The sequence below is a fragment of the Hypanus sabinus genome, chromosome 2, assembly GCF_030144855.1.
Source record: "Hypanus sabinus isolate sHypSab1 chromosome 2, sHypSab1.hap1, whole genome shotgun sequence".
Classification (NCBI taxonomy): domain Eukaryota; kingdom Metazoa; phylum Chordata; class Chondrichthyes; order Myliobatiformes; family Dasyatidae; genus Hypanus; species Hypanus sabinus.
The window spans coordinates 43,622,246-43,645,618 of NC_082707.1; the positions used below are offsets into that span (position 1 = coordinate 43,622,246).

General features: G+C 44.6%; 1 protein-coding gene across 5 annotated transcripts in view; it reads right to left on the reverse strand.

Moving 5' to 3' along the window:
• LOC132378252 (endothelin-converting enzyme 2-like) overlaps positions 1 to 23,373 on the reverse strand; it is a 150,627-nt gene that overhangs the window by 95,934 nt on the left and 31,320 nt on the right. The window contains exons 1-5 of one of the 5 annotated variants that reach the window (XM_059945013.1): positions 20,534 to 20,774; positions 19,428 to 19,541; positions 10,321 to 10,410; positions 6,926 to 7,070; positions 3,599 to 3,814 (exon numbers count right to left, since the gene is read on the reverse strand). In XM_059945013.1, the coding sequence (XP_059800996.1) occupies positions 3,599 to 3,814; positions 6,926 to 7,070; positions 10,321 to 10,410; positions 19,428 to 19,541; positions 20,534 to 20,536 (568 nt within the window). In that variant the 5' untranslated portion in view covers positions 20,537 to 20,774. Of the gene's footprint in view, positions 1 to 3,598; positions 3,815 to 6,925; positions 7,071 to 10,320; positions 10,411 to 19,427; positions 19,542 to 20,425; positions 20,775 to 23,373 lie in introns of those variants that run through there. The other 4 variants (XM_059945020.1, XM_059945048.1, XM_059945037.1 and 1 more) reach the window with 4 other exon arrangements.

Consider the following 23,373-nt stretch of genomic DNA (forward strand, 5'->3'; position numbering starts at 1 on the left):
ATGTGGTCGAACCTCCGGTGGGTGGGTTTGAACTGCTGCGGCACGGCTTTAGTGTGCCGCTGCATCTTGGCTGTTTGGCACTGCGCGCACGTTCTGGCCCATTCACTGACTTGCTTGCAAAGTCCGTGCCACGCAAACTTGTTGGAGACCAGCCGGACTGTTGTCCTGATAGATGGGTGCGCCAAACCGTGTATGGAGATGAAAACTCACCGCTTCCAGGCTGCCGGGACAATGGGGCAAGGTTGGCCGGTAACCACGTCACACAGGAGGGCCCTCTCACCTGGGCCTACCAGAAAGTCCTGCAGCTGCAAACCCGAGACTGCGGTCCTGTAGCTGGGCATCTCGTTGTCTACCTGCTGCGCCTCCGCCCGTGCTGCAAAGTCCACCCCCAGGGACAGGGCCTGGACAGCTGGTCTAGAGAGTGCGTCCGCCACAACGTTGACCTTTCCCGAGACATGCTGGATGTCCGTTGTGTACGTGGGAGATGTAGGACAGATGTCGCTGCTGGCGAGCCGACCAGGGATCGGACTCCTTCGTGAACGCGAAGGTCAACGGTTTGTGGTCCGTGAACTTCTTAGAAGTACCTGAAATGCCGGATTGCCAGATACAGTGCCAACAGCTCCTGGTCGAAAGCACTGTACTTGAGTTTGGGTGGTCGTCGGTGCTTGCTGAAGAACTCCAGGGGTTGCCCGCGCCCCTCGATAAGCTGCTCCAGCACCCCACCTACTGTTTGTGTCGGATGCGTCCACAGTGAGGGCGGTCAGAACGTCCGTTCTGGGGCGCACCAGCATCACGGCATCTGCCAAGGATTCCTTGGCTTTAACAAAAGCAGCCGCGGCCTCCTCGTCCCAAGTAATGTCCTTGCCTTTAGCCGACATCAGGGTGTACAAAGGGTGCATGATACGGGCTGCTGAGGGGAGGAAACGGTGGTAGAAGTTCACCATACCAACGAACTCCTGTAGGCCTTTGACCGTGTTGGGCTGGGCAAAGTGGCGGATAGCGTCTACCTTGGTGGGCAGAGGTGTTGCCCTGTCTTTGGTAATCCTGTGGCCCAGGAAGTCGATGGTATCGCGACCAAACTGACATTTGGCCGGGTTGATCGTGAGGCCAAAATCACTCAGGCGGGAGTAGAGCTGGCGGAGGTGGGACAGATGCTCCTGACAACTACTGCTGGCTATAAGGATGTCGTCCAAATAGATGAACGTGAAGTCCAGGTCTCGTCCCACCGCATCCATTAGCCGCTAGAACGTCTGTGCGGCATTCTTCTGGCCGAACGGCATTCGGAGGAACTCGAACAGGCCGAACGGGGTGATGAGTGCCGTTTTGGGGATGTCTTCATGGTGCACCGAGATTTGATGGTATCCCCGGACGAGGTCTACTTTGGAAAATATTCTTACCCCATGTAGCTTTGCTGCAAAGTCCTGTATGTGCGGCACAGGGTAGCAGTCTGGAGTTGTAGCCTCGTTCAGTCTGCAGTAGTCGCCGCATAGTCTCCAACCCCCAGCTGCTTTGGGCATCACGTGCAGGGGGGAGGCCCATGGGCGGTCAGACCTCCGTATGATCCCCAATTCCTCCATCCTCTTGATCTCCTCCTTCGCCGGGGGAGCCTTCGTGCACGGGCGAGGAGGGGTGGTCCCTTGGTCGGGATGTGGTGCTGTACCCCGTGTCTGGGCATCGTGAACTGCAGTACCAGCATCGATGGAAAGTCCGCCAGGATTCTGGTGAATTCGTTGTCTGACAGTGTGATGGAGTCCAGGTGTGGGGCCGGCAACTTGGCTTCACCCAGGGAGAACGTCTGGAAAGTCTCGGCATGTACCAGTCTTTTCCCTTGCAAGTCGACCAGCAGGCTGTGAGCTTGCAAGAAGTCCGCCTCCAGGAGTGGTTGGGCCACGGCAGCCAGTGTGAAGTCCCACGTGAACCAGCTGGCGCCGAACTGCAGCTGCACTGTGCTGTAGGTCCGTATCGTGCTGCCGTTTGCGGCCCTCAGGGTGGGTCCTGGCTTCCTGTTGCGGGTGTCATACCCCGTCGGGGGCAAGACGCTGATTTCTGCTCAGGTGTCGACCAAGAAGCGGCGTCCTGACTGTTTGTCCCAGACGTTCAAGAGGCTGTCCTGATGGCCAGCCGCCAGTCATTAGCGGCAGCTGGCCCTGGCCCTTGCAGGGCGGGCGACAACAGCGGGCTTTTGTGCCCCACCGTTGGTGGTACTGTTCACTGGCCTCCTCACTGTGTGCACCCCCCTGCCAGGCCTGGTCTGGTCCGCTGTTGGGCACGTGGCTTGGTAATCTGACTGACGGATGCCACGCTCTCCCTCACGTCTGCCCGGGCCGCCACCTTCCGGGGGTCGCTGAAATCTGCATCCGCCAGCAGCAGCTGTATGTCCTCGGGCAGTCGCTCGAACGCTTGCTCGAACATGAGGCAGGGCTTGTGTCTGTTAGCCAGGGCCAGCATCTCGTTCATCAATGCTGACGGCAGTCTGTCTCCCAAACCGTCCAGGTGAAGCAGGCAGGCACCTCGCTCACGCCATGAGAGGTCAAAGGTCCGAAAGAGCAGCGCTTTGAATGCTTCATATTTGCCTTCTTCCGGGGGTGACTGTATGAAATCCGCAACCTGGGTGGTCGTCTCCTAGTCCAGGGCGCTCACCACGTGGTAGTAACGCGTGGAATCAGAAGATATCTGCCGAATCTGGAACTGGGCTTCTGCTTGGCGAAACCACATGCATGGTCGCAGCATCCAGAAAGTCGGCAGTTTCAGTGAAACTGCGTGAACAAATGAAGAGTCAGTCATCTTTGGTCCAAATCCCGTTTGGACCGTCGGGGTCACCACTGTAGCGATGTGCTACACACAGCGCTGAAATAACGACATGCAGTCGGTAAGTCGTTTCGAGACTTGTTTATTCAAACTTCGTGGCGCTGGCATTTAAATCCCTAGCGCCCGCCCTCTCTGGGCGGAAATGACGTCAGAGGTGCATTACCGAAGTCTACTCCCGCGCGCTGGCTATTTGTGAGTCGGTTCGCCTGCGCAGAAAGTGGGTCACCACAATCCCACTATTGCTTCCTCTTCATGATGTAATTCTTCATTAAAATCAGTTACAGAAAACTTCAAACAACAAAGTTCACAATTTCTGAATTGTCCATATTAAATTAAGCCAAACCACAGAACTTCTCATTCACATGGGAGAGCTAACAATAACTGGTTCAGTTATGTGCAATTTTTAAAAATTTAGCATAAAAACTGTACTTCTAGAACTAACATTATAATCAGTTCAGTTCCATCATTTACTAATTAATAAAAGAAGCACTGAAAGTGATCTAGGAAACTGATGGGACTGTCACGATGATTTATAAAAATACACGCTTTGTAGTTAATACTGCAGAACATAATGATACCAACAAGTAGCCTTCTATTTTTTTTTACAAAGAAAAATAAACATGGGTGCTTTTAAATGATAAAAAAAACACTATAGATGTGAGAGTAACAAAAAGGCAACAAAAATCATATGCTAATATATCAGTGTGTAATAAACAAACAGACCAAACATGCATGTTCAAACATGCATGATGTCAAAATAAAATTAGTAGTGTTTTTTTTAATTGTTTACCTAATAAATGCTTCATGACAGCCTGGTTCTGGTCCCACAGGCTATTAAACGTATTCCAGCGTGACCTTCCATCTGGCAACGGGTTTTTCTTTATCCATCCACCACAGGCATATTGATAAAAGTCATGACAAGGGTCCACTGTGCGGTCCAGTGATTCTGTTATCTTAGCAGCCACAGAAATGCATGCTTCAGTCAGACAATATTTATGCGAAGGATCTGCAAATAAAAAGATGACATTTTCATCATACAAGTTCATAAACCAATATTTGCAAACCAAAATTTGGAGTCACCTTGCTCTTTTTCCTGAGGCATGATTAAACAGAACTGAAATATTGCAACATGATCCTTATGCATGGCATCATTCAACTAAACCAATTAACTGAGAGAGGACAAAATGAAGACTGATCATTCATAATGAAATAAAAGTACAATAAGGACGTGTTTATTTTGTACTTTTCATAACCTCAGAATGCCCAAAGCACCAAAAATTAGTTTTGAATAGTAGTTGCTATGGTGATACTTGAAATACAGCAGCCAATGTGCATCGCAAACTCCCACAAAGGACAAAGTGATATTTAACAGATAATCTAGCTATTTTTTTTGTGATGTTGATCAATTGACCTGTGTCAGAATGACTCCCCGCTCACTCTCAAAATAGGATCACTTACATCCACCTTCAAGCACAGACTAGATTAACTATCTCATTCAGAGGATTGTCTCAGTGCTGGATGTAGCATTAGCCTCAATTCTGTTTCCAAATCTCTGAAACAGGCTTTAAGCATACAACCTCCTGAATCAATGGCAAGTACTTATGAAACCATGACTGACATTCAATAGCAAAAGAGCAAAGATGAGAAAACAAAATTTTGAAAGTTGAGGTGAAACTTGTATCAACAACATATATTGTAACATTAATTTGTAGTATAATGTTCAATTACAATAAATGTCAAGTTTGTGAAATGTTCGTTTTTGATCCACCTTTCTAAATTACAATATTTATAAAAACAAATTTTGCAATAAATAAATGCCCTCTATTGTCTTGTTTATTATTTACTGTAATGCCTGCACTGTTTTGTGCACTTTATGCAGTCCTGGGTAGGTCTGTAGTCTATTTTTTTTTCTGTGTTGTTTTTACGTAGTTCAGTATAGTTTTTGTACTGTTTCATGTAGCACCACAGTCCTGAAAAACGTTGTCTCATTTTTACTATGTACTGTACCAGCATTTATGGTCGAAATGACAATAAAAAGTGACTTGACTTAATTGTTAAGCATTCAGGTAAGACAAATTTTAACCATGAATCAAAGTATTTCAGATAATTAAATAGCTTTAGAACTAAAATAGTGACTCATTTTCAATGGTGTTGTTTACAGGAATAAAGAATACGAAAGGGCTGTCCAACACTCTTTTGATTTGTGGATTAAACAATCAATTACGAATGGGCCACAGCCCATTTCTTTCATCCATATGCCCATCTAAGAAACTCTTAAATACCCCTAATTAACAGCCTATACCACCACCTCCATATCCCCCCACCCCTGCCAGTGTTGAAAGGCATTTCTATGTTGCTGATGGTCTTAAATCACTTTCTAGTGCAGAAGAAGCAGTCAGCATGCTGAGAGCAGCACATCCACATTGGCATGGTCTGATCTCAGGCTGGACAAAATCACATCCAACAGTGCTGATATCATGCAAAGTTTCCCATTTGAAGATCTGGCCAAATGTCAACAGAATCTTGATCTGATACTAAAAGACCCTTTACATGGTGAGGCATGCTATCAACAGCCTATTTGACCGTCCTGGATTTTCTGCTCCAGTCAGCATCCTGGGTTGCTTCATGTTAAGAGGGTTGACCTCAAACACCTGTGGATGGGATGTCCCATCCCTAAAGAGAAACATAAGCAGTGGTGTTTTTCACATCAGGATCTTAAAATCCCAAGAACCTACACAACAATTCCATTATCTACAATCCAAAAGAAAGAGATCTGCATCTTCTGTGACGTGTCAACTATGGCTGCTGCTGTATACCTGAAGGTCACAGACTCTGCTGGATAAAGTGAGGTTGGATTCATCCTGGGAAAGGCAAAGCTTGTTCCCAAACCAGATCTCACCAATACCAAGGCTTGAACTCAGTGCTGCTGTTCTAGCAGTTGAGATGGCAGAGATGATAATCGAACAGCTGGACACAGAACTAAGTGATATCAAGTTCTTTACCATCAGTAAGGTTGTTATTGATCATATATTTAATGAAAACAAGGAGACTCTTTGTTTATGTGCTTAATAAGATCCAACGTATCAGGCAATCAACTCAGAAGAACAAATGGAACTATGCTCCAATGCTCCCAGTGGATTATGCCACAAGAGGACTCCAAGCTTATCAGCTCACCCTCTCTTCATGGTTAACTGGCCCAGCATTTCTTGTTGATCATCAACAGGAACATAGTTTGCAAGAAACTTCCAACCAGACCGATCCTGATGCAGATGTAGAACATCACTCATTTATCACCTTTTAGCATTTTGTCATACGGAAAGTTGCTTACCAGAGCAATTGCCCAGCTCTCGCGGTATTGTTCATTCCTTTACAGGAATAGCCAGTGGCAGCCTTAGCAATGGTTGGCACATTTGTAAGCAAACTTGCAACACCAAGCAATTGAATTGGGCAAAGGTTAGAACCTTTCTTGTTATTCAAAGACAGGCTTATGCAGAGGAAGTGCAGTGCATCACAGTGCAGGAACTTCTCAAAGTTCCCTTAGTAAATAGACTCTGAAAGGCTACTGCAAGACAGAGGACATATAAAGAACACTCACTTTGAAGGCAACTTGCTGAACCGTCATTCTGGGTGAACTTAATGTGACCTCTCTGCTCACTAGACATTACCACAAGCAAGTATCCCTTCGAGATCAGCAGTTTCAAAGAATGATTAAAGGCCAGTCTCTGAAACTACCATTCTTTTGCCAAAGCCTGAAATAATCAGTTGACTTTTAGTTTCAGTAGTTGTTTGACATCCTATGGATGCCAGGCAGGGAGTGTTCTGGCCCCTATAGGCTCGGTTCATTTTGTAAGAACATCACTTCTTGTACGTAAGCTGTTTTTTTCTAAATACCATTTCCTGCACAGGTAAATTTTGATTTGACTTGAAGCATGATGAAATGACATCTCCATCCACTCTTTATTTGCCCTTGAAAGAGCAGTATCTTTTCACAAGTAAGGAAAGTAAGAAATCTCATTTAAAACTCTGAAGAAAGCTTCCGCTGGGTGATTTTTGAAAAGTTGTTTAACTCACTGAATAGCTGTGTACGTACACACTGTGAGGGCAGAAGGAATCTTACCTTGGTTATTGCTTATCACCAGAGTGATTATGCAACCAGTCAGGGCCATAACCACAACAAAGAGTACAACTAACAAGGTCAGTTCCAGCTGCGTTCTTCTTCCAATTGGACCCAAAGAAAGTGATTTACCTTTTCTAAATCCAACCTATTTAAAAGAAATAAAAGTTATTTTCATTTCAGCACAAATGAAGATTCATCATATCAACTACCATCAAAACTAAAAGCTAATCATTTTACCAAAGGCTACATTTGTGATAAAGAAATCAATGTGTATCACCATGCAGTATCAACAAAAAACAAAGCAGAGAGAGAGAAAAAAATCATAGCACAAAGATATCTTTAACTGAATTTGTCTACTGTGGAAGCAGCTACATAAAAACTCTGAGTTTTTTTAAGAAACTACAACATGTAATATCTTTTATCCAAAGCATCAGGGACCTCAGTTATGTGCATAGCCTTGAGATACTACGGCTGCTGTCTGTGGAACAGCAGAGTTTGAGAGCCAGTCCACTAGTATATTTGAAATTGTGCACTGTATTGACAGAGTAGGTAGAGAAAAATAGTCTTCACTGACAGAAGGGTCAAGAATTAGCCGAAGTATTCTGAAGGAGATTGGTGAAAGGCAACACAAGGAAGTAGCGGAGATGCACTCAACTGGAGCATTCATTTTGGAATTAGGCAAGTACCTGTGATGAGTGTGGAGAGAATGCACGGGATTGGGACTAACTAGATTGCTGGAGTTCTAGAGCTGCACAGCATGGAAAGAGGCCCTTTGGCTAAACTCATCCATGCCCACTAAGGTGCCTAAGTGAGCTGGATGTATTTGCCTGTGTTTGGCCCATTTCACTCATCAGATGCAATTTTTCTTGAAACACAGATCACGGGTTCAACTAAGGAAGGCCATTCAGAGAGTATGCTCGTTTCCTCACCAAAGGAGCACTAAGTGTTTGGAGTTCTCAACCCAAGAGATTTGCACAGGCTGAGCTACTCTTGATTATTCAAGAACAAAATTCAAGAGAGTTTGTGATTCTGAGAGAATCAAGATCAGTTCAAGAATATTGCAGTGAAATTAAAAGATTATCCATGATATTATTGAATTGTGGAGCTGGTGTAAGATGGACGGCTAACTTTCAGTTCTATTTATTACATGTTGTGGTATCATCATCAAATAATCCAAACTCTTAAGAAAATGCCTGTCAACAGCTTTTTGAAACCAAAATCTTGAGACATTATTGCAACCACTCAATTCACTAATCATGCCAGAGATAGCATAGTGGTTAGCACTGCACTTTACAGTACCAGCGACCCAAGTTCAGTTCCCACCGTTGCCTGCAAAGAATTTGTACATTTTCCCCATGACCGTGTGGGTTTCCTCTGGGTGCTCCAGTTTCCTCTCACAGTCCGAAGACGTACTAATCAGTAGGCTAATTGGTCATTGTAAGTTGCCCTGTGATTAGGTTAGGATTAAATTGGGGGATTGCTGAGTGACCAGACTTGAAAGGCTGGAAGGCCTATTCCAAACTGTATGTCAATAAATCCCGGTGCTCCCGGTGTGGCCTTTTATATATTGGTGAGACCTGACGCAGACTGGGAGACCGTTCCGCTGAACACCTACACTCTGTCCGCCAGAGAAAGCAGGATCTCCCAGTGGCCACACATTTCAATTCCACGTCCCATTCCCATTCTGATATGTCTATCCATGGCCTCCTCTACTGTCAAGATGAAGCTACACTCAGGTTGGAGGAACAACACCTTATATACCGTCTGGGTAGCATTCAACTTGATGGCACGAACACTGACTTCTCTAACTTCTGTTAATACCCCTCCTCCCCTTCTTACCCCATCCCTGACATATTTAGTTTTTTTCCCCCTCTTATTTTTCCTCTCTCTGCTCACCACTCTGCCTGTTCTCCATCTCCCTCTGGTGCTCCCCTCCCCCTTTCTTTCTCCCTAGGCCTCCTGTCCCATGATCCTTTCCCTTCTCCAACTCTGTATCCCTTTTGCCAATCACCTTTCCAGCTCTCAGCTTCACCCACCCTCTCCGGTCTTCTCCTATCATTTTGCATTTCCCTCTCCCCCCTCCTACTTTCAAATCTCTTACAATCTTTCCTTTCAGTTAGTCCTGACGAAGGGTCTCAGCCCGAAAGGTCAACTGTGCTTCTTTCTACAGATGCTGCCTGACCTGCTGCGTTCCACCAGCATTTTGTGTGTGTTGCTTGAATTTCCAGCATCTGCAGATTTCCTCGTGTTTGTCAATAAATATTGTTGTTTTATTACATTATGTTTACGTCAAGACAATGCCATAACTTCAGAAATATTCTTGCATTGACGTGATACAAATTAGCTTCCTTCTGTGTTTTAGAAGTAAAACAATTAAATGGATGTGCAAAACTAGCCAACAGATTTCAATCTAGAAAAATACAAGGCATGGTAGTTTTCTAAGTGATGAAAAGTTAAAAGCAGTAGCAGTCTAAAGAGACCTGCATGATCGTTAAACAATAATGCATTTTTTCAGAAAATAATTTTGTCAAGTTTAATGACATGCAGCCCTTTATATCCAAAGAGTCAGAACAAGGATGCAATCTCAGTTATGTAAAGCCCTGTTCAGTCCACAAACAGGGTGTACAATTCTGGGGGCCACACCTTTGAGAGGGACTTAACTTGCTTGAAGAGTGCAAAACAGATTCATTCAAATGATAGGGTATAGTCATACAGCACAGTAACAGGCTCTTCAGACCATCTAGTCATCTGTCTTGTCCTGTCCACCTGTACTGGTCATAGCCTCCATATTCCTCCCATCCCTGCACCTATTCAAATTTTTCTTAAATGCTGAAATCAAACTTCTACTGGTTGTTCATTCCACACTCTCACCGCCCTCTGAGTGGAAAAATTCCTGCTCATGTTCGCCTTAAACATTTCATCAATTCTAAATTCACAGTGAGAAAGGTAACCTGGATACAGTAGCCAACAGGAAACTGATATATTTCAGCTCAAACAGAGAAATATATTCTCAGTAATTTGTCCAAATTTAGAACACTATAAAAATAGCTCATGAGGAGTGGAAAAAAATGCATCCTTATTGGTTTGTTAGATTAAGGTTTGTCCTGTTTTCTTGACTGAAAAACAATTGCGCGCAATGGAATTCCATTATTTATCAAAGAAGAAACTGTGTTCATGCTCAATAAAGAACAAATTAAGGCAATGTGACTGTTCATGATTATGCCACAGCAAAAGCAGTACTTTTTGTGTATATTGTTGTTGCAAAAACTGGAACGGTATTATCATAACACAACTTCCTAAACTTTCAACATGCTTACAAGAAAGGAAATGAACACTAACCTAATAAAACAATGTTTAAATGAAATAACATTTTAATTCCAGTCTATTCTACAAACCTCAATGCTTTCTGGTGAGGCATTTCCGTCTGCAATGGCATCTGTGACATCATCCTCCTCCTCTAAAGTTGCACGTTTATAGTTCGACATCTATGAGATTAAGGATAAAAAAAATCATTCTTTTAAATAAACCTGATCTTGCATGGAAAACAACATACAATATTAAGCTGAAGGCACTACACTTAAAGGGCGCATCTCAACTGGATAGTGTTTGGAACTATGAATAACAGGCACACGTTAAAGGGCTGTTATTTATCTAAGGAAATAAAAAGTTATAAGTTGAACAAGTGCTTATGGGTTCTTTTGGGTTTCTTTGTTTTGTGGCTGCCTGTTAGGAAATGAAACTCAAGGTTGTATAATGTAGACACGCTATGATAATAAATGTACTTTGAACTATAAATGATAATCTATTGTGTGAAAAAATGTTTGGGAAGGTTACACTGATGGCCCAGAAAGGGTTGGCATCAGTATTCATAATCAGGTTTATTATCACGGTCATGAAATTACTTGTTTTGCAGCAGCAGTACATCGTAAAGACATAAATTACCACAATTACAAAAAAACTGCAGGAACACTATTAACAAGGTAGTGTTCCTGAATTGATAGAACATTCAGAAATCTAACAGTAAAACGGAAGCTATTTCTTGACATCACCTCGCTTTTGTGTAACTTACTGCATATGTCCATTGCAATTTAGTTTGAATTTGATGTATCTGAACAGAGCAAATGGCCAGCAGGAAAGCTCGAAGCAGATCAATCCTGTCCACTCTGTTATGTCTCCCATTTTATGTCAAGAAGTCAAGATTCTTTAACATCATTTCCAGTATACAAGTGTAAAGAAAAGCAAAAATAATTGTTACTCCAGATCTGATGTAGCACATCTTCATCATGTTACCTCTCACTCTCCTTTGCTCCAAGCAGACAAGCCCTAGCTTGCTCAATGTTTCCTCAAAAGATACATTCTCTAATCAAGGCAGCATCCTGGTAAATCTCCTCTGCACCCTCTCTGAAGCTTGTGTATTACTTTAATTTAATGAAGCCACCAGATTTGGTACTGGCATTGATTGCTTATTATTGTCAGGTGTACCACAATACAGTGATAAGCTTCTTCTGCATACTGTTTACACAGATCAAATTACTATGCAGTGCATTGAGGCATTTCAAAGTAAAATGGGATCAATGCAGAGTAAACTGTAACCGCAGGTCAACAATAAAGTGAAAGGAAATGATAAGACAGATTGTGCACTCAAGAGTCCATCTTATCATACTGGGGAACTGTTCGATGATCTTATAACAGTGGGGTAGAAGCTGTTCTTGAGCTTAAGGGTACATGCTTTCACTTTTCAGGCTTTTGCATCTTCTGTCCGACAGAAGAGGGAAGAGACTATGCTGGCTGCTTTACTGGGTATTGAGAAGTATAGAGAGTCCATGGAGGGGAGGCTAGTTTCCATGCTGTGCTGAGCCGTGTCCACAACTCCCTGCAGTTTCTTGTGGTCACATGAAAAGTAGGTGCCGTTCCAAGTTGTTCTGCATCCAGATAGGAAGCTTTCACAAGATAAAAGTTGGTATGGATCATCAGGAACATGCTAATTTTTTAGCCTCCTGATGAATCCATGAAGTGGCGCGACAGCAGCAGCCTTTCAGACCTGGTGTTACTTTCATATAATTTTCTATTTTAAGTTTGATACACAATTTTCAATTAGGGCACATGGATAACAGAGCGGCTATCTACCATCGCCAGATACTACAACAATACAGAGATCGCCTAAAAACAAACCACAAAGATCTGCTGGCTGAATTGCGCGATGTCAGCTTGCTGAGGGGAACAGGCCTACAATCCTCGGACTTGCCTGATGCTGGGAGCTGGGGATGGAGATGTCGAAAGCGATGTGCTAGCTTTGTTTCGTTCGGACAGAGATGCAGCTGCCTCCAGTAAGGTCCGCGGTGGCAGTGTCTGTGTTTATATCGACATGGAATGGTGTAAGAACACTGTGCTGGTTTCCAGACACTGCTCATCGTTAGTGGAGTTTGTGGCTGTTCGATGCAGACCATTTTATTTGCCACGGGAATTCACCTCTGTCCTTATATTCGGTGTCTACATTCCCCCCAGCGCTAATGCTAAGGAGACGCTCTGTGAACTGTACGGGGCTATTAGCGAACTGCAAAACGCACACCCTGATGGTCTGTTTATTGTCACCAGTGATTTTAACCACGTGAACCTTAAGTCAGTGCTCCCCAAATTCCATCAGTATGTGGACTTTACAACAAGGGGGGAGAACGCATTGGACCTGGTTTACACAAACATCCCTGATGCGTACCGGGCAGAGCCCCGCCCCCACCTCGGTTACTCAGACCACATCTCTGTTATGCCAATCCCAGCATACAGACCACTCCACAGGCGCTCCACAGGTGAAAACCTGGCCAGCAGGAGCCATCTCTGCTCTGCAAGACTGCTTTGAGCACACTGACTGGCACATGTTCAGGGAGGCTGCAACCGATGGCGACTCTACCAACTTAGAGGAGTACACAGCATCAGTGACCAGCTACACCAGCAAGTGCATTGATGATGCTACTCTGTCCAAGACCATCACTATACGTGCCAACCAGAAGCCATGGATGACCACAGAGGTGCGTGTGCTGCTGAGGTCCCGCAACTCTGCCTTCAGAGCAGGCGACAAGGCAGCTCTAACAACAGCAAGGGCCAAACTGTCCCGAGCCATCAGAGGGGCAAAGCGTGCACATGCCCAGCTAATCCACAGCCACTTCCAGGACAGCTGTGACACGCAGCGCATGTGGAAGGGCATCCAGGACATTACCAATTACAAGACAACATCACCTGACTGTGCAGGTGATGCCTCCCTCCCAAATGCGCCAAGTAACTTCTACGCCCGGTTTGAGGCGGAAAATGACATGGCGGCGAGGAAGTCCACCCCTCCTACAAATGACCAGGTGCTGTGTCTCTCCATGGCCGACGTGAGAAGAACCCTGTGCAGGGTCAACCCACAGAAGGCTGCTGGACCAGACAACATCCCTGGTAGAGTGCTCAGAGGATGTGCAGACCAGCTAGCATATGTTCTCACTGACATCTTCAACATCTCCCTGAGCAGCGCCACCATTTCAACGTGCTTCAAGGCCTCCACCATCGTCCCCGTGCCGAAGAAGACTTCAGTGTCCTGCCTAAATGACTACTGTCCCGTTGCACTTACATCCATCATCATGAAGTGTTTTGAGAGGCTCGTCATGAGGCATATCAAGACCCTGCTGCCCCCTCACTGGACCTCCTGCAGTTTGCGTACCGTCCCAACTGCTCAACAGATGACGCCATTGCCACCACCCTCCACCTGGCCCTAACCCACCTGGACAAAAAAGACACATACGTTTGGATGAAGTACATAGATTTTAGTTCAGCATTCAACACAATCATCCCTCAGAAACTGATTGGAAAGCTGAGCCTATTGGGCCTGAACACCTCCCTCTGCAACTGGATCCTAGATTTCCTGACTGGGAGACCTCAGTCAGTCCGGATTGGGAGCAGCATCTCCAACACCATCACACTGAGCATGGGGGCTCCCCAGGGTTGCGTGCTCAGTCCACTGCTGTTCACTCTGCTGACCCACGACTGTGCTGCAACACAAACTGTGGTTCTTCATGACAATGCTCTCGGAATTCACCAAGCGGCTTGTGTTTTGGGATCTCCAGATGCTGCTTGAAAGACGTGCACGTTTGAGGTGCAGCCTTAGGGTCGACCCGACCCCTCGTCAGTGTTGCTGAATGGAGCACTGCAGGAGATTGTAACGTTGAGACAGCAATGTACACTGCTGTCAAAGGAAGGTCCTTGAGTTGGGGTGGGTGAGGGGGGGAGTCGAATAAGTGGACACTGCAGATTGTAACATTGTAACATTGAGTCAATGTACACAACCCCTTTCTACTCCCCGTCACTATTCACAATCCCCTTCTACTCCCATCACTGTTCACAATCCCTTACTACTCCCCATCACTGTTCACAATCCCCTTCTGCTCCCAGTCACTGTTCACAGTCCCTTTCTACACCCCGTCACTGTTCACAATCCCTTTCTACTCCCATCACAGTTCACGACTGTGCTGCAACACACAGCTCGAACCACATCATCAAGTTCGCCGATGACACAACTGTGGTGAGTCTCATCAGCAAGAACGACGAGTCAGCTTACAGAGAGGAGGTGCAGCAGCTAACAGACTGGTGCAGAGCCAACAACCTGCCTCTGAATGAGAACAAAACAAAAGAGATGGTTGTTGACTTCAGGAGGGCACGGAGTGACCAATCCTCGCTGAACATCGATGGCTCCTCGGTAGAGATCGTAAAGAGCACCAAATTTCTTGGTGTTCACCTGACAGAGAATCTCACCTGGACCCTCAACATCTCTACTTTTTGCGAAGGCTGAGAAAAGTCCATCTCCCACCCCACATCCTCATCACATTCTACAGGGGTTACATTGAGAGCATCCTGAGCAACTGCATCACTGCATCACTGCATGGTTCAGAAATTGTACCATCTTGGATCACAAGACCCTGCAGCGGATAGTGAGGTCAGCTGAGAAGATCATCAGGGTCTCTCTTCCTGCCATCACGGACATTTACACTACACGCTGCATCCGCAAAGGAAACAGCATTATGAAGGACCCCATGCACCCCTCATACAATCTCTTCTCCCTCCTGCCGTCTGGGAAAAGGCTCTGAAGCATTTGGGCTCTCACGATCAGACTATGTAACAGTTTCTTCCCCCAAGCTATCAGACTCCTTAATACCCGAAGCCTGGACTGACACCTTGCCCTACTGTCCTGTTTATTATTTATTGTAATGCCGGCACTCACTTTATGCAGTCCAGTGTAGGTCTGTAGTCTAGTGTAGCTTTCTCTGTGCTTTTTTTTTTAAATTACATAGTTCAGTCTAGTTTTTGTACTGTGTCATGTAAACCATGGTCCTGAAAAACATTGTCTCATTTTTACTATGCACTGTACCAGCAGTTATGGTTGAAATGACAATAAAAGTTAACTTGACTTGACTTGAACTACAGGCACTGATGATCTTTCTTCGCCATGACAACCACATGGTTGGACAAGGACGAGTTTTTAGTGATGTTCACTCCTAGGAATTTGAAGCTTTCAACCTCAACCCCTTCCTGAAGTCAAGGACTGGTTCTTTTCTTTTGCTGACAGTGATGCAAAGGTTGTCACAACACAATGCTATTAAACACTCTCCCTCCCTCCTCTACACCATCTCATCGTTATCTGAGATGCAACCCATTACAATAGTATCATCTATAAACGTATCAATGCAGTTAGAGCAGAAACTGGCCACAGTCATGAGTGTACAGGGAGTACAGAAAAGAGCTGAGGATAGCACCTTGTGGGGGAACTGAACATAATTCTCCACATGTTGTCTAACCAAATGTTTATAGAACTGCAACATTAACTCACAGCTCTTGAACTCAATCCCCCAACTAATGAAGGTTAACACACCATGCACCTTCTTAACTACCCTACCAACTTGGCCAGCAACTTTGAGGGATCTATGGACTTGGATTCTAAGTTCCCTGTTCCTCTACACTGCTAAGAATCCTACCATTAACCTTGTACTCCACATTCAAGTTTGACCTTCTAAAGTGTACCACCTCACAATTTTCCCAAACTGAACTCCATCTGCCACTTCTCAACCCAGCTCTACAAAATATCAATGTCTCATTAAAACCTACGACAACCTTATACACTATCCACAACACCACAAACTTCATGTCATCTGCAAACTTACTAACCCACCCTTACACTTCCTCATCCAAGTAATTTATGGGAAAAAAATCACAAAGATCATGGGTCCCAGAACAGATCCCTGCGGGACACCAGCTGTCACCAACTTCCAGGCAGAACTTTAGGCAACCCAATTCCAAATCCATGCAGCAACATTTCCCTGAATCCCATGCCTCCTAACAGTCTGGTTGAGCTGACTATGGGAAGCCTTGTCAAATACCTTAATAAAAATCCATCTGCACTGCATCCACCACTCTATCTTTACCAATTTGTCTTGTCACCTCCTTAAAAAAGGCTCATAAAGCACAACCTGCCCCTCACAAAGCCATGCTGACTATTCTTCTCCAAATGCTCATAATCTGCCCTTATGAAATCCACTCCATTAATTTACCACCACTGTTGTTTACAATTCCCAAAAGAATCCCTTTCTTGAACAATATTTGCCAATCTCCAATCTCCTGTGGCCAATGATCATGAAAAAAGCACCACCAAGGCATAGCAATCTCTTTCCTCGGGTCCCATGATAAACTGGAGTATATCCTGTAAAGCACCAGGGATTTATCAGTCCTGCCGAAGTGTCTCGGCCCAAAACATCGACTGTACTTTTTCCATAGATGCTACCTGGCCTGCTGAGTTCACCAGCATTTTGTGTGCGTTGCTTGGATTTCCAACATCTACAGATTTTCTCTTGTTTGTGACTTATCTATCTTAAAGTTTTTCAAAAAAGTTCCAGCAAATCTTCTTTCCTAACCTTGACACATTCCAGCACATTAGCAAGTTCTACACTGACTTCATAGTCATCAAAGTCCCTCTGCCTGGTATTTATTAAAGTATACATCCCTTGACAAATACCATACCAAACTCCGTTGTCTAACACTGCCTCTTTCTTAACCTCAGTAAGTTCCAGCACATTAGCCTGTCCTACACTGACCTTACATTTATTAAGGTTCCTCTCACAGTAAACATTGATGTGAAATATCTTTATGGAACTCCCTTACCTTCTCCACCTCTGGATCATGCTTCCACTTTTATCCTTGAGGGGTCCTATCCTCACTCCAATCATCCTCCTGTTCTTCATATACATATGGAATGGGGTTTTTCTGAATCCCACTCACCAAGGCTTTCTCATGTCCCCTTCTAAATCTCCTAAATCCATTATTAAGATCCTTGTCTACCATAAAAATCTCAAGAGACCTGGCTGATTTTGGCTTCCTAAACCATAAGAACACTTCCTTCTTTATCTTGTCTAAATGTTTCACCTCTCTTTGCAACCATAGTTTCTTCACCCCAGCATTCTCTTACCTGACAAACCTATACAGAACCCCATGCAAGTGGCCCCTGTACAGCCTCCACATTTCTGCTGTGCATTTCCCTTAGAGCATCTGTTCTCAACTTGTGCTCCCAAGTTCCTGCCTAATTCCACCATAACTGGCCCTCCTCCAATTAAATACTTTCCCATATCATCTGTTCCTATGCTGAAGGTCAGGGAGTTGTGTTCACTGTATCTGAAATGCTCTCCCACCGAGACATCTGTCATCTGTCCGGGTTCATTATCCACAATGACCCCTCCTATAGTTGGCCTGAAAACACACTCTGTCTGGAACCCTTCCTGGATACACCCAGCAAATTCTGCTTTAGTTAAAACTTTTGAACTAAGGATTTGTTAGCTACTTGGGCAGTTACATAGACAGGAAACGTTTATAGGGACATGGACAAGCAAATGGGACTAGCTCAGGTGCTCAGCATGAACAATTTGAGCCAGAGGGCATATTCCTGCACTGTATAACTGACTCAAAACTGTAGTGTTCTGTACTACACAGTTCCAGCCTGTGTTCCTCTCGGTCTCATTCATCTTCCTCTATTCAGATGAGCTGCGATTAATAAGCCTTCACCATCCTCTTGCAGATGACACCACCACCATTTACATTATTCAGCCTCTTGGACTCCAACATCCCCTACCTCTGCAATTTAATACTGACTTTTCCTTACATCTCCTAGTTCTGATTAAAAGTCATTGATCCAAAGGTACCCATTTCTCTCTATACCGATGCTGCTTGAATTAAGTACTTTCAGCAAATCATAAACGCAAGATATTCTGCAGATGCTGGAAATCCACAGCAACACACACCAAATGCTGAAGGAACTCATGTTAGGCAGCAGCTATGGAAATGAATAAACAGTCGATGTTTCAGGCTGAGACCCTTCATCAAGATATCCTTTCCAGTGTGTGCAGTTTTAGTCACCTAAATAAAACTGAAAAAGTACTCAGAAAATTTACAAGGGTGTTGCCGGGACTGAGGGACCCGTGTCGTAAGGAAAGATTGAATAAGTTACAACTTTATTCCCTAGAATGTAGAAGATTGAGGGGACATGTGATAGAGGTATACAATATTATGAAGGGTATAGAGTAAATGCAAGCAGGCTTTTTCCACTGAGGCTACAACTAAAGGTCATGGGTTAAGGGTGAAAAGGTGAGATGTTTAAAGGGAACTCAGAGGGTGGTGAGTGTGTTGATTTGAGCTACCAGAGCCAGTGGGGGATGTGATTTTGATTTCAATGTTTAAGAGAAATTTGGATAGGCACATGGATGAGAGGGGAACGGATCTGGGTGCAGGTCAATGCAACTAAGCAGTCTGGATGGGCCAATCAGCCAGGCAGCTTTCTACAACTGTATGAAATGCGGCCTGGCTTGTTTAGAGTTCTTCCAGCATTTTGTGTGTGTGTGTTTCCAAGTATTTGCAGCATTGTCTTGCTTTTATTTCTGATTTCCATCTGCAGTTTTATTTTGCTGTTTGATTTTCCCAAAAGATGTATGCTAATTTATGAGTTCTCAAGAGATAAAAATGTTCTTTAAGTTTATTACCACTTGTTTAAGGCAACCCTTAACAAGCCAAACTTAAAAGATTTCTACCCATTTCCAATTTCATTCCATTTTCCAAAATAGATGTTATTTGGTAGAATTTATTGCTCCCAGGTTCATCTGGACCAGCCAGATTACTGTGAGGTCCCTTCTTAGGAAAGGAATTAACTTTTCAGAAAGGTTTTTGCTGAATATAATAAATTTCTTAGCTTCTTAGTTCATGCTTTTGTAAGATCGATTCATTTCTGAACAAAAATGCTTAAGCCTGGCGCCTAACTAAATTACCTCAAAAGTCTCCCAACGAAATTCTGATTTACAACAGAATGCCTTGTTTAAAATTTTAAAGTAGCACAAATATCAACAGCAGGGGCTTAGGAAGCCTGGGGTACCAACGAGCGATAGGTATTTCTGCGCAAGGTCGCACTAGTTAAGTTACTGAAATTCAAACAATAAGTCTGTATTACCATAAGTGGCTCCACAAAACTTCGTTCTGAAGACGGCTGCATCCGGAATGGTGCCAAAGAACGATACGGGATTGACAGCGCACAGCTGCGGATCAGCTTGTACCCGTCGTCTTCCTGGTCACCATCAGGAAATTAAAGCAACGTGTGAATTCTGACAATTAATTTAGTTGGAGGGAGCGACTGTTGCACACAGCCCCACCTCGCGTTTTCCCACATGAAAATAAATCCATTTGTATTTGTGGGAGAAAGAAGTGCTGGGTTAATCACTCGCTTGTGCAAGAAGCAGATCACACGCATACAGACACTGACTGCATTCCGTAAACATCACTCCTGCCACCGCAGATTTACAAAAAACAGCCCGAGGGCAGCAGCCGATCTCATTCCAATGCCCCCTCCTCTCCCTCTCCACCTCTCAGCTGTCGGCAAACAGTAAAAGGTGCGCGCCTGTGCCAAAAGCCCAGTACGGGGACAAACACTAGGCCAGCTGCCCACCCACTCCACACCACTTCGGGAAAGTTCTTCAACAGAAATGTTGGGAGCTCACTGCGGCTGCAGAAAATATCGCACTACCCGCTTGCCATTGTTCCCTCCGGGCCGAATCGTCAAGCGGGTTGAAACCATTAAAGCGGAAAGGCGGTGTACTTTATACAAGCGCAGACCGAGTAGAGAGCAATAAGTACTGCCCAGCTGACGATATACGAAGGGCGATAAGTAAGTGCCATGCCCATAATATGGGTACGATAAAAAGAATTAAACAATTTGCCTGCCACCGAGTTAGTCTTTGGGCTCCTAGAAAACCACGAGAGTTCACTGACTCTCTACCTTTCGCAGAGATGCCAATAGAAATCTGTGCAACACGCGCATATTTTCTTCTGCTTGTTATGTAATAAATACACCAAAGAATAAACAGGAGAAAAATGCAAATGTCCAGATTTTTTGAATTCGACGCTTATATTAACGTTATATTCCCGAAGTTTATGAGATCGATAGACCCTCACCATGTAACTGTTTTTCGTGATCTTAATTCAATTGTGACAACAAATTAGCAGCAAATGTCTGAGAGTGAATGTTGCAGGCATCAGGTAGAATGTGACCGCTCCACTCACCATCTCGATCCGTGCCTGTGGACTCCGAGAGCAGCAAATGCAGCACTTCCACACTCGCGCGGCTACAAAGACCCGAAGCGGAAGTCAGAAATCCCTCGCACCCAGCTATTGTGTCAAGAGAGGGTCTGGGTTTGGTTTGGCCCAATGACTTTCGTTGATTTCGTGCGAGCAACGTGGGGGGGGGGGGGGGAGAGAAGAGAAAAAAAACCTTCCCTTTTCCCGCTTCTTATCCAATGGACTGAAAGGTGGCGCACAAACCTCGGGGGCACACCGCAAGCTTGGCCTTAAAGGGAGATTGCACTCGAGGAAGCGGAAGGTAACGCGCGGTATTGCGCACTGGAGAGATACGTAGGTCAGCAATCGAGAGAGACTGCTCGGAGCGTGTACTATTTTTTACATATAAAATAAGCAAAGACTGAAATTTAAACTAAATATTCCAAGAACTTGCTCAATTGAGTTTTTTAATCGAGTGATCAGATCAATCTTTTACCATGTCACTCTGTTCAGTATATCTTTTAATGTGAATGTCTATTTCAAAGCATTAAAGCTTTTATTAACACAATAAAATGCATCGTATTACAAATATAGATCCATTGACACGACCAATCAATAATTTCCAGATAACCTGTCTGTTGTGCCAATGTCACAGAGCATGAGTGTAAAATACAGGCTTTGTTCAGCACCAAGTTGACTGGGTTTTCTATCTTTCCACAGGGAAAATACTGGAGAGGAATACAGACCATACATGTCGCGTAGACTACATACTTGGTAAGGATGTGTATAATCTGCAACTCAGTTCCATGGTACTGTACCCAGATCTCAGTTTACTTCTACAATATTGTGCCCAATTTTCTATTCTGTTCAACAATCCTACTGAACCATACAACTCCCTGTTCAATTCTAAGATACTGTACACAATTCCCTGCCTAGTTCAAAGATATTATTTTCAGTTCAGTTTAGTGCACTACATTCAATTTTCAATTCAGCAATGGTGCAGTACCCAAATCCCAGTTCAGTTACACAGAAAGTAGAACAGTAAAACACAAGAACAGCCTTTCCAGCTCACAATGTTGTTCTGAACTAATTAACTAGTCATTAAATGTCTAACTGACCTAATCCCTTCTGCCTACACAATCTCCATTCTCTGTGTGTTCATGTGCCTCACAGCCTCCACCACCATCTGTGGAAGCACATTCAAGGCACTCACAACTCTGTGTGAAGAACTTGTCCTGCACACCTCCTTTGAACTCACCCCTCAACTTACATTGAACATATTATCTATCATATTTATTATACTATAACCAATTACATATACAGTAAAATTAAACTGCATCCAATGCAGTTCATATGGGAAGAGATAAGCAATGAAAAGGAAAGTTAAGGAAGATTTCTTCAATTATAAACTGGGTCTTCTATAGATTGGAATTGAAGTTTACTGTAATTGTCATTCAACCACACACATGATAACAGACAAGTGAAACAGCATTCCTTTGGGAGCAACATGCAAAGCATTGTCCTAACATTCACACACAGCACATAAAATTACCACAGCAGAAAAACATAGTTAAAAGATATTAAAAAAAAATACAGCCCAAGCCCCTGAGTGACATGGCTTGTCAATTGATAGTACATGGATGATTTTGAAGCCATGTTTCTGCAAAAACAGCCCGCAGCAATTTCTCATCTCGTGCAAGTGTAGCCGCAGACAAACATGATTGAGGGAGTAAACACTGCAGGTCAGCACCAACAGGAGGCACTAGCCCCCAACACAGTATGAAATCTAGCGGCTCACAGACAGCTCTGGTGTCTCCTTCCCCGGCAGCTGCAACAAGTGACCCAAGGCATGAGAGCCTGGTCCACACCACAACCAAGGCCATGTAGCTCACCTGCCATTGGTCTTTCCAATGAACCAGTGAATCAGGCCCACAAACCAGGCCACGCACCATCAGTCTCACCAATGAACCAGTGAATCAGGCCCACAAACCAGGCCACGCACCATCAGTCTCACCAATGAACCAGTGAATCAGGCCCACAAACCAGGCCACACACCATCAGTCTCACCAATGAACCAGTGAATCAGGCCCACAAACCAGGCCACGCACCATCAGTCTCACCAATGAACCAGTGAATCAGGCCCACAAACCAGGCCACACACCATCAGTCTCACCAATGAACCAGTGAATCAGGCACACAAACCAGGCCACGCACCATCAGTCTCACCAATGAACCAGTGAATCAGGCCCACAAACCAGGCCACGCACCATCAGTCTCACCAATGAACCAGTGAATCAGGCACACAAACCAGGCCACGCACCATCAGTCTCACCAATGAACCAGTGAATCAGGCACACAAACCAGGCCACACACCATCAGTCTCACCAATGAACCAGTGAATCGGGCCCACAAACCAGGCCACACACCATCAGTCTCACCAATGAACCAGTGAATCGGGCCCACAAACCAGGCCACGCACCATCAGTCTCACCAATGAACCAGTGAATCAGGCACACAAACCAGGCCACGCACCATCAGTCTCACCAATGAACCAGTGAATCAGGCACACAAACCAGGCCACACACCATCAGTCTCACCAATGAACCAGTGAATCGGGCCCACAAACCAGGCCACGCACCATCAGTCTCACCAATGAACCAGTGAATCGAGCTTGCAGTATTTTACATTACCAATATCCAACAGGGACTTGCAATCACAATTTAAAAAATCCAAGCCAATTATTTTCACCACTTGTTGGATTGCGCACTACCTCCTACGGCTTCTCCCCAGGTGGCTAAAGAGTTCAGCTCCATCGCTACCAAACAACTTGCTAGTGGGGTAGACCT